This window comes from Gymnoscopelus microlampas, assembly GCF_963454915.1.
Source record: "Gymnoscopelus microlampas genome assembly, chromosome: 19".
NCBI classification, from domain to species: Eukaryota; Metazoa; Chordata; class Actinopteri; order Myctophiformes; family Myctophidae; genus Gymnoscopelus; species Gymnoscopelus microlampas.
The window spans coordinates 35,236,285-35,248,384 of record NC_139956.1 but is presented as its reverse complement, the minus strand read 5'-3'; the positions used below and the strand labels follow the sequence as shown (position 1 = coordinate 35,248,384).

The following is a 12,100-nucleotide window of genomic DNA, read 5'->3' as shown; positions in this document are numbered from 1 at the left end:
CTAAATGGAACAGAGCCTTAATTAGTATCATTGGTAACACCTGTGAAGGAAGTAAGGAAGGGGCCCAATTCATTCCCAATATGGCTGCTGTGCATAGAGCCTATTCCAATTTTGTCTGCAATGATATATGTTTTTGTTTCATCGCTTCCAATTTCAGTTTTGTATCCCGTATCGGTGTATTCTGTGTGAGTTCCCACTCCTGATTGGATGAAATTTGTATCCCAACCTGAACATTTATTTTCTGTCCATTAAAGACCTGGAGAGACGGGGAGACCCCCTCTTACTGAGCAAACACAATATTAGACCCATTTAACACTTCATTGTATTACCTTGACATGTTTTATTTTCCTGTTCCGTCCTGTGTTGTCCGGTGTGTGTCTGTCCTCTCTCAGTTCCTCAGGACTTCAGTTACCTTCCAGAGAAGAGCGTCATCAGAGCTATCATCGACCACGTCTCAGAGGCCGGGAGGAAAGGTCTGCGCTTACAATCACATTAGAAGAAACACAGGGCCTTGTTTCCAGCCCTTTAACCACTTAAGCCTCATGTACTTTGTCGTTCTTCCTTCTTTGAAGACCGCATCCCCGCTGACATTTCCAATCCGACAATAGCCACACGACACTATCGTATGATCAATAGGGCTTAAGCTGTTAGGGGCCGTCCACACCAAGCATGGTATCACTATAATGATGGCTAACGTTAATGATGCGAGCAACCACACTTAACCCATTAAGGCCTGAGGCCGATTCTACAAAAAAAAATTCTAAAGTCTTCTAAATCCTAACAGTTTTTTAAAAAAAAACTTGTGTTACTACAGTATGTCAGTGGTTCTCAAACTTTTTCATGTCAAGGACCCCAAAAATGTATATGTATTTGGCCACGGACCCCCATCTCAAAATATGTTGTTCCAGGGGACCCCCAGAAGCAAAGATTTGAGTTACAAATGTTCGTAAAAAAATATATATATTCAAAGATTTGCACACATTTCTAACAATTTCTAAAAAATAGCAGATCTACAAGCTCATAGCGCAATGAGCTTGTAGATCTGCTATTTTTGAATAGCCCAAAGTGTAAAATAATGCCGCTGTAAGCGGTGGTGGTAAGCGTGCACTACACTCTCCAGCTGTACGGAGTGCAGAGGCAGAACAAGAAAACCAGAAGCGTTTTACTTCACAAAATTCTATCTATTCATCTATCCTTGACTATCCTCTCTCTCTCATACCCTTGACCACCCAGGTCCAGAATTTGCCCACCCAGGCGTGGTGAAGGTTGCCCTGGCGTGCCTGGCGTCGGTGGGGGCCAGTTTCCAGTACCCGCCAGTCAACTGGAGCGCCATCCTGTCGCCACTCATGAGACTCAACTTCGGTAAGACCACTGTGGAGAGTCCTCAGTTGATCCTTTAACCCAGTGCTTCTCAAACTTTTTCATGTCAAGGACCCCTAAATGAATGTGTATTTGGCCGCGGACCCCCATCTGAATAGATGCTGTGCCAAGGAACCCAGATTGGTGGTGTTCAAAATATTCAAACATTTTCAAAGAATGTCAAGATTTTTTGAAAATAGCTGATGCATATAGGGCCCTGGGGGTCCCCGGACCCCACTTTGAGAACCCCTGCGTTAGACCACGGACAACCATTTGTACACTCAGAGTTACAGCCACATAAGGGTCCATTTGGTTCTTCTATCCATCATTTATCTGGGGACCCCCTGGAAGCCCCTCAAGGACCCCTGGGGATCCCCGGACCCCACTTTGAGAACCAATGCTTTAACCCATTTTGAAGAATCTGTGTCATTTTTAGATTTATCGGGCTATTAAAATGGAGTTTGAATTTACAATGGGTTTGTATAGGAAGGGGGCGTGTCTGATAAAATTCATATCAAATATCTAAATACTGAATCGAGCAACCTAAAAACTGTCTGGGGGGCTCACAAAGGCCTGAGTAGACGATAAAATGACAAAACGTTTTTTTGAAAGTGAAATTTCCCTTTAATGTCCTCCCTTCACAGGACAGGATACGCAGCATCAGTGTGCGGTGCTGGCGGCGAGCCAGGTGCAGACGTCCCAGAGTGCATCACTCTTCCTGGGCTCGTGGCTGGCCCCTCCCCTCGTCCACAGTCTCAGCGTGAGTCCTGCCGTTTTCATCACATGTTCCCCAAAATTTGCTGTGTTTGGCCGCCGACCCCCATCTCAAAATATTTAGTTCCAGGGACCCCCAGAAGCAAAGATTTGAGTTACAAATGTTCCCTTTGAAAATGTATATAGGCTACATATTCAAATATTTGCACAAATGTTCAAGATTTTTCAAAAATAGCAGATCTACAAGCTCATAGCGCGGCACTTGGTGCCGCGCTATGAGCTTGTAGATCTGCTATTTTTGAATAGCCAAAGTATAAAATATGACTAAAGTGGTAACACAGATGTGGCCGCTGTCAGTTGTGTTGTTGTTTGTTTACTGTCTAATTGAAGCACAAATATTTTAAACACATTAACCCTGGCATCTACTGTATATTTTGGGCAATTTCTTATGAAAAAGATGAAGAAAATTGTTCAAATGTAAAAAGCGAAATAAAACATTCTAGAAGAAAATCTAAAGACTTCATAAACAAATGAAGATAAAAAGGAATGCAAAGAAATTCTAGACTAGATAAAATAGCCTCTTTACAACTTCACAACACGTCACCACTTCTGAGGTGGTTGAGTGGTTATTTTCGCAGCACGATTCCGCAGCAAAATTCCGGCTTACAATGGAATTTGATTTGATCATTTTTTTTCTTTTTAGCGGCGCTAGCCGCTCTATACCTGACTTTGTCCGTGTTCACCGCCAACGTTCTGATTGGTCAGACCCGTCAACGTTCTGATTGGTCAGACCCGTCAACGTTCTGATTGGTCAGACCCGTCAACAAAGTGATTGGTCAAGCTTCACGTGACACATGGCTATATACTGTATAAACACATTATAAACACATATCGATGACAAAATGTATCAAAGGCGCCGCTACCTTCACACAGGGTGTGATTTTTACTTTTACAAATGTTAGACCAGGGGTCTTCAACGTTTTCAGGCCAAGGACCCCCTAGCTGAGAGAGAGATGAAGCAGGGACCCCCTCTATATTGTATAAAAAATGTGTTTCAGATTTAACTTTTTTTTGTTTACTTGGTCTGCTCTTTTTTCGCTCTACACCAAACACCTCTTTGCCAAAAAAAAATGCCGATCTACAAGCTCACAACGCCTCGCGCTGCGAGGCGTTGTGAGCTTGTCGATCTGCTATTTTTTGGCTAAAGTTCTCCTCAGAAAAGGGATGCTAGGGTTCAAGTGGTTAAGGTAAAAAAAAAATCATATCACACAAAGATTAGGCGGACCCCCTGTAGTAACTCTGAGGACCCCCTAGGGGTCCCTGACCCCCTGTTTAAGACCCCTGTGTTAGACTATATCAAGCCGTCAGTAAACCCAAGCATCAATCCTCTCTCCCCCACGGCACACACTATGTCCTCGTACCTCCAGTACGAGACGCGGGGCCGCCTGTACGAGACTCTGTCGGCGTGGATGAAACACGTGTCGGAGGACAAGCTGCAGGTGTTCGTGGAGAGCCTGGGCGTCGGCCACTTCCAGGAGGACGTCCGGGCCCAGCGGGGGTCCCTGTGCCGGGCCCTGCTGAGGGGCCTGGCCCAGGCCATGGCTCTGCCCAACCCCCCCAGCACCTGCTGGGCCGTCCTCCGCTCCACCGCGGAGAAGATCTTCACCTTGCTGCCCGACCGCATACAGGTACAATAATAACACCAGTGGTTCTCTACCCTTTTTTTTTTACTGTCAAGGATCCCGAGTTACATATGCATTAGACCAGTGGTTCTCAACCTGTGTGAGCCCCAGGGGGGTCCCACATGATTTTATTTTGGGGGGGGGGGGGTCCCCAGATGACAGTGTCGATTTAAGGACTTTTAAGACCTAAAATAAAATGAAGAAAATAAAAAGAGCATCACTGCATCAAAGGTTTTCAACAAAACTATACTAAACATTGGCCACATTGAAGAATTAAGAAAGAGGCAAAAAAATAATAATAGCAGATCTACAAGCTCACAACGCCTCGCGTTGCGAGGTGTTGTGAGCTTGTAGATCTGCTATTTTCACGATATGTATGTGTGGAACCGAGTCAAACTAAATGTAATACCTCAACTCCAACATTCCAAGTGCTTGTCAAGGTGGGGGAGTCCCCTGTTCAAATATGATTATTTTGGGGGTGGGCGTCCCCAGTTCAAATATGATTATTTTCGGGGGTCCCGGTTCAAATATGATTATTTTCGGGGGTCACGGCCTGAAGAGGTTGAGAACCACTGCAGTCACCATGAACCCCCGGCTCTTAGCGGTCAAACCAGTGACTTTGGGAATAGGCTCTATTCACAGCAGCCATATTATGAAGACATTCACATGTGTTACCAATGATACTAATGAAGGCTCTGTTCCATTCTGGTCCCCAGCACCCTGGACAGAGTCAGGGTGCTGGGGGGTAATGTCTGCATTCCGACATCTCACTACTCCGACTAGTGGCTTCCGCATGCGGTTAGGGTTAGGTATAGGGTTAGTTAACGTCGGAAAGGCGACATGTAACCGGGTGCTGGTATTGTGCATGTTGGCCCACTGGAAACACTCTGTTACACCAGTGGGTCTACAGTTGGGGTCCAGGGACCCTCATGGGCTTCCAAATGGCCCCTTACAGGTGTGTAACGGGTCCATTTGGTTCCATTTCTACACTCTCAGAGTTATGGGGCTCGTGGAAACCACTGTGCTGGACTAAATGGAACAGAGCCTTCATTAGTATCATTGGTAAACACCTGTGAAGGAAGTAATAATATGGCTGCTGTGCATAGAGCCTATCCCAGACAGCCTCTCTATCCACTCATCCACAGCTGCCCATAAAGCTTTCTATCAGTAACAAGCGGAGGTCACATGGTCAATCCTAAACACATCAATAATGTCGTTATGTTAACTGTTATACACAACTATGAAACGAGACCGTGTGTGTGTAGTACCTCTGCTGGCCAGCAGATGGGGCGCATTCCTAACAATGGTGGTTCCTTATACCAGTGGTTTTCAAACTTTTTCATGTCAAGGACCCCCAAAATGATATGTATTTGGCTGCAGACCCCCCATCTCAAAAATATGTTGTGCTAGCTAGGGACCTCCAGAAGAAAATATTTGAGTTAAAAATGTTTTTAAAAATATATATAGGTCTTAAGATTTGCACACATTTTTCAAGATTTTTCAAAAATAGCAGATCTACAAGCTCATAGTGTAGCACGAAGTGACGCGCTATGAGCTTGTATATCTGCTATTTTTGAATAGCCAAACAAGGTTAAAGTGGTTCAAATGATTGTGACACTATATTAACTCATTTTGCTGGGGACCCCCCTGGTACTCCATGGACCCCTGGGGGTCCCCGGACCCCACTTTGAGAACCAATGCCTTATACCACGTCATTAAGTATGTCTGCAATGATACATACTTTTGTGTATGTCCTCGAAAGTATGTTTAACAATAAATACTATACATATTTAGTATGTAGTAGATAGTATGTGATGTTGAAAGCAGCCTGAGTATGGCTCCCAATTTATTATGAATGTATTACAATGACAGTATGTATTAGCAACATCCTGGGGCAGTCGTAGCAGGTAAATGTTGGCGTAATCCTTAAAGGATACTTAAAGGGATAGTTCACCCCAAAATATATTTTTTTCTATGGATTAGTCAGCCCATGGAGACTTGAATTCATGGATATTTTTGTCACATTCCTAAGCCAATAATTTGACACGGAGACACAAGGATCTTATTGAACTCTCTTTGTTCATGTCTTTTCCCTCCACAAATATCCTCCATCCCTGCACAACAGTTGTACCCAAAACATTCCCATGTATTAAAACGAATCTCATTGGTTCTCATGGGTGTTGTTTCAGGACAGCGATGTGGAGCTGTATGAAGGGATCACCAAATGTCTGTCTGAGCTACCGGACACCGAGATCGACCGGATCACACAGGTCACCGAGGTATGAGATCGCACGCACGCACGCACGCACGCACGCACGCACACACACACACACACAGTCTTACATATTAAACAACCATAAACTGCATACGAAAGGGATGGAAAAAAATGTGAAAGTGCAATTTTTGTATATTTGAAGGTCAATTTATGCTTTTCGTGACAGCATTCCCCACATTAAAACTTAGTGTGCAGAGAGAACTGTGTAGGGCCTCAAAGAAACTAGGATACCAGGTAAACAATGAACCTACTAGTCTAAACAACATGCTATGTAAACAACATTCTTAACCACTTTAAATCCCAGCATCCGTTGCAAAACTTTCACAGAAAAAAAAGCAGATCTACAAGCTCAAAATGCATCGATGGTTGAGACGCAGTGTGAGCTTGTGAGCTTGCTATTTTCAGCGAAGATATTTCATGTAGAGTGAAAACAGAAAAGTTACCAGTATAGAGCCCTGAGGGACTCAGCCAAGCGTAGGGTTTTAAGACGCAATTTTTTTTACTTCTGACATTCAATCCTACCCAACCAGGCAAAGTAATGACTTTAATTTACCCTTTTTTGTCTTACTTCAAAACATACATTTTTCATCAAATTTAGAGGCCCTCAGTTGTGGAACTCTCTAGACGCATCACTCAAGTCATCACTATCCTTGCCAATATTTAAGAAACATTAAAAAAAAAATATATATATATATATATAATTTCTTCCTCAATGGTCCATATGATTTTAGTTCTGATGTGTAATTTGTACTAATTAGTTTTTCTGTCTTTTTGTTCTTCTCTGCAGTATTTGTGTCTTATTTCTTTATTGCACTTATTATTTTGTATTGTGTGTGTGTGTGTGTGTGTGTGTGTGTGTGTGTGTGCGTGTGTGTGTGTGTGTGTGTGTGTGTGTGCGTGTGCGTGTGTACGTGTGCGTACAGACAAACATGGAGAAGAGCTGCTTCGTCCTGACCTACCTGACCTCCCAGGGCAGAGTGCCCCTCCTGGGCCTCAATGATGTCATCGCTGCCGTGCTCCGTGGTTGGCCTAGCCAGAGAGTCGGCTGGCTCCTCCTACACACCTTCTACCAATGCCGTCTTGCCTCCTCCGGCCCCAACACAGGTCAGTCATTTACAAGGAGCCAACCGGCTTCCAGAGCTGGGTGTCTTCAGGTTCATTCACAGGTTTCCTAGGGAGTTTACTGGGGAAACAGATCAGTGCACCAATTATGGGCATCGCTTCCGGTTGTCTCCCATTCATTTGAGTGATCAGTGTCAGTCAATAAGCAAGGGATAATTCATGGGGAGCGGGTCATTATTGAGAAATAAAACCTGACAGGGTGATTAGACGCGTACACGAACAACAAAACGAAGGATTTCATTGCTTACGCTAATGAAAGTATTCCATTAATTTATGCCAAGTGTGTCGCCTCGGAAAACGACGGGAAGTGTTGATAAAATAGAATTAATATTCGGTTACTGTATACTCACTTCAAATTAGGGGTGGGACGATATATCGCAATATATCGAATATCGGGATATTATTGTTATCGAGGGCCTAATATCGCCACAGATATCGTATCGTGAGATACCCATATCGTCCCACCCCTACTTCAAATGCTTTCAAAAACATTCTTGAGAGCAATGTTTAGCTGTAAATGGACATGGTGTGTTTGTTTACATGGCTGTCATGTTGGATACGGCATTAAATCAATCAAGCAAGCTGATTGATACGAGCAGGTGCTCTGAGTCTTTGATTAGACAGCGGTCTGTTATTGAGTTTAGCGGTCATTATTCAGAAATAACGCGACCACTGAATTCAGTGCTTGACCAATCAGAATCAAGCATTCAACCAAGCCGTGTAATAATAATGTGTAGTGTAACCTTCCAAATAATTGCGGCTGCATGACGACAGGAACGTCCTCCTGCATCATGAACAGCCCGCCGTCTGACTGGCAGCTGTCATTGTTTACAATTTAGGCATTTAGCAGACGCTCAAGGACAACACAAGATAATACATCAAATGCATAGAAATAGTAATCTAGGATCATAAGCCAAGAAGCTAGCATCAGTCTTCTTATTTTTGAGCAAAACGCGATTGAAAATAAAAGCCTGGAGATCGAGGCTAGCATCAGTCTAACAGTAGAATATCCCCAAAAAATCGATAATCTGTACATTACACACTGTACTATACACACTATAGCAGTGGTTCTCAAACTTTTTCATGTCAAGGACCCCCAAATTGACACTTATTAGCCCGCGGACCCCCATTTGAAAACCCCCATAAGAGATTTTTTTTTACGGCTCTAAAGCAGTGATTCTCAACCATTTTAATTTCAAGGACCCCCAGTTTGACATGCATTAGGCTACGGACCCCCATTTAATGGCATTTCTATCTCTGGGACCCCAATTCATATTGTGAAATCAATGTTAATCTAACTCTGAGAGTGTACAAATGGAACCAAATGGACCCGTTAGGGTCCATTTGGTTCCATATGTACACTCTCAGAGTTACAGACCCATAAGGGTCCATTTGTTTCCTGTCCATCATTTAGCTGGGTACCCCCTGGAACCCCCTCAAGTACCCCTGGGGGTCCCCGGACCCCACTTTGAGAACCAATGCACTATAGGATGCCAGGTCGACAATGACCTGGCATCTGTCTACATAACATGCTATCTAAATAACATTTTAGCCTTTGCATAAGCCTGCGATGTCGTCGAGGCTCGGGCAAGAGCTATGGGCTAAAGTGGAGTCTGAAGTGGTGAGTCTTCAGATTAAGGCGGGAGATAGGCTCTATGCACAGCAGCCATATTGGAAAGAAATTGGGCCTCTTCTTACTTCCTTCACAGGTGTTACCAATGATACTAATGAAGGCTCTGTTCCATTCTGGTCAGGGTGCTGATATCGTGCATGTTGGCTCACTAGAAACACTCCATTTTGGTTCCCAAATGCCCCCTTATGGTGGGTGTTACGGGTCCATTTGGTTCCATTTGTACACTCTCAGAGTTATGGGGGTCCTTGAAAATAAGACAACCACTATGCCACACTAAATGGAACAGAGCCTTAATTACTATCATTGGTAACACCTGCGAAGGAAGTAAGGAAGGGGCCCAATTCATTCCCAATATGGCTGCTGTGCATAGAGCCTATCGGGAGTGAGTCTGCTGTTCTTACCGCAATGAGTAGTCATTCCACAGTTTGACAGCCAGGAGGGAGAAGAGCAGTGGTGGAAATAGTACTAAAATATTTTACTTAAGTAAAGGTACCAATATTGCAATGTAGAAATACTCTGTTACAAGTTAAAGTTCGGAATAAAAAATGTACTTGAGTAAAAGTACAAAAGTATTGATATCAAAATGTCCTTAAATTATCAAAAGTAAAAGGACTAGTTACGCAGAATGTCCCATTTCACTAGTTTTCAAACATTCATTAAAATCCTTTGAAAATAGCAGATCTACAAGCTCACAATGTGTCGTATCGTGAGCTTGTAGATATGCTATTTTCAAATGGCCAAAATGTAAATACTGTAGGGTTGAAGTGGTTAATGTATGTTTTGTAATAATAATCAAAATCTAAAGTAACTAGTAACTAAAGTTTTCAAGAGGAGTAAAAGTACAATATTTGCCTGAAATGTAGTGGAGTAGAAGTGAAAGTATTGAAAATTGGAAATACTCAAGTAAAGTAGACATGTGTCAAAATTGTACTTAAGTGCAGTACTTGAGTAAATGTACTTAGTTACTTTACACCACTGGAGAAGAGTCTGGGACGTGTTGAGCGTTGTCCAGGATGTTTTAGGGGAGGTTCTGACAACTTCCCTGTGTTAGCTGATCAGTGTGATTCTAACTGTACTGTATGTGATATTAGACATGTGAGCTGCTCTTCTACTCTGTACCTGCAGGGGTCTCTAAACGCATGGAGTGGTTACTGGAGCTGATGGGCCACATCAGGAACATAGTCTATGGTGCCACCACCGTTAAGTGCAACACCAAACAGGTATGGATTACATAAGAATAAACTGTATTTATATACTGCACTGTAGCACTTATGTTTGCTATAAAACAAAGGATGTAAATAAAAGAGTGAAATAAATAACTGATGTATATGTTTATAGAAAGAACCACTTGCAAACATAAGATAAGCACACATGTCACACAGCTAAATTATTGTTACTGTATGCATTAAAATAGATACAACATTATGTCCCAAAAGCAGTGACGTTTCCAGATGTTGACTCTGTTTTTTTTAACGTGTGGGTGAGAGTTTGACCTCTCTGTAAACCTGACCCCCAGTAATGGAATGACCGGTCTTCCCTGGGATGTTCTGTGGAACGCTGGGCATGTCACACGTTCCTGTACGGACGTGCTTATAGGGGCAAAAAGAAAACATACTTGACTTGTAGATTTATTGAGCAGGGAAGTTTTGGGGAGGCTGTGGGCGCTTGGGGCGTGTCTTCTCCTCCGCGTCACCAGCGCCCTTACCCTAGGTGGGGTTGGCGAAAGGGCCTACTCTGTGTGGAGTTTGCATGTTCTCCCCGTGTCTCCTAGGGTAGTTAATACCCTCACAAAAACATGCAGTAATCCTGGTCTCTATACTGCCTCCCCTTGGTCAGCCGGGGCGCCTGATGGAGGGGAAGGGAACTGGTTGGAATAACGTGTTCCTTCCACGCGCTACGTCCAACCAGGGAAACCCCCCCCTGTCAGGTGACAAGAAGGTCATTTGGCTCTCATGCATTGAAGGAGGCATGAGCTCGGCCCTGGGCTCCCTAGACTGGTGAGGGGAGTGTAGTGCCCAGGATCACTTAGACTATTGGTACTGGGTGAAGAAAAGGGTTACAAAATGGACAGGGAAGGTTTTTTTTAAACCACACCAGGGTACACGTGGACAGGGACATTTAACTTGTTAGAAAGGATGTGATTAGTTAGTGTTAAGTGTTGATTTCATGTACCCATACAACCCTCCATCCACACACGCAGGCCACAGACTTCCTGCTCCAGGTGTTTGCCGGGGCGGTGGCCGCATGGGGAGACCACTCCATGCCTCTCCTCCTGGGGATGAGAGCCTGCTGGTTCCCCTGGCAGGATGGCTCCTCCTCAGAGCCCCCCTCTCTGCCTCACCTCCTGTACGGAGAGGAGGCGCTCACCGAGTCCTCCCTGTCCCTCTGTCTGCTGGCTCTGTCTCACAGCCTGCCACAGCTGCTCTCTAAGGAGCCCTGGAGCAGCCAGCTCAACAAGGTTGGTCTGATTTATATCTCTCACAACTATAGGCTCTATGCACAGCAGCCATATTGTGAAGAAATTCACAGGTGTTACCAATGATGCTAATGAAGGCTCTGTTCCATTTAGTGTAGCACAGTGGTTCTCAAGACTTTTTAATTTCCACGACCACCATAACTCTGAGAGTGTACAAATGGAACCAAATGGACCCTTACGGGTCCATTTGGTTCCATTTGTACACTCAGAGTTACACACCCGTAAGAGGCCATTTGGAACCCCCTCATGGAACCATGAGCACCCTGACTCTGTTTGAACAGAATGGAACAGAGCCTTCATTAGCATCATTGGTAACACCTGTGAATTTCTTCACAATATGGCTGCTGTGCATAGAGCCTATCTCCGAATGTTATATAGAGTCTGGAACTACACCTCCTGAATGTTATATAGAGTCTGGAACTACACCTCCTGAATGCTATATAGAGCCTGGAACTACACCTCCTGAATGTTATATAGAGTCTGGAACTACACCTCCTGAATGTTATATAGAGTCTGGAACTACACCTCCTGAATGTTATATAGAGCCTGGAACTACACCTCCTGAATGTTATATATAGTCTGGAACTACACCTCCTGAATGTTATATATAGTCTGGAACTACACCTCCTGAATGTTATATAGAGCCTGGAACTACACCTCCTGAATGTTATATAGAGCCTGGAACTACACCTCCTGAATGCTATATAGAGTCTGGAACTACACCTCCTGAATGTTATATAGAGTCTGGAACTACACCTCCTGAATGTTATATAGAGTCTGGAACTACACCTCCTGAATGTTATATAGAGTCTGGAACTACACCTCCTGAATGCTATATA

The 12,100-nt window shown here is 43.9% G+C and overlaps 1 protein-coding gene across 1 annotated transcript in view; it reads left to right on the top strand.

Annotated features, from left to right (window-relative positions):
• The window catches only part of focad (focadhesin), a 113,879-nt gene that overhangs the window by 99,489 nt on the left and 2,290 nt on the right, over positions 1-12,100 (top strand). Inside the window, exons 35-42 of the mRNA XM_084043605.1 lie at positions 393-473; positions 1,234-1,362; positions 2,004-2,119; positions 3,501-3,761; positions 5,945-6,034; positions 6,954-7,134; positions 9,911-10,005; positions 10,986-11,243. Of these exons, the coding sequence (XP_083899731.1) occupies positions 393-473; positions 1,234-1,362; positions 2,004-2,119; positions 3,501-3,761; positions 5,945-6,034; positions 6,954-7,134; positions 9,911-10,005; positions 10,986-11,243 (1,211 nt within the window). The remainder of the gene's footprint in view (positions 1-392; positions 474-1,233; positions 1,363-2,003; positions 2,120-3,500; positions 3,762-5,944; positions 6,035-6,953; positions 7,135-9,910; positions 10,006-10,985; positions 11,244-12,100) is intronic.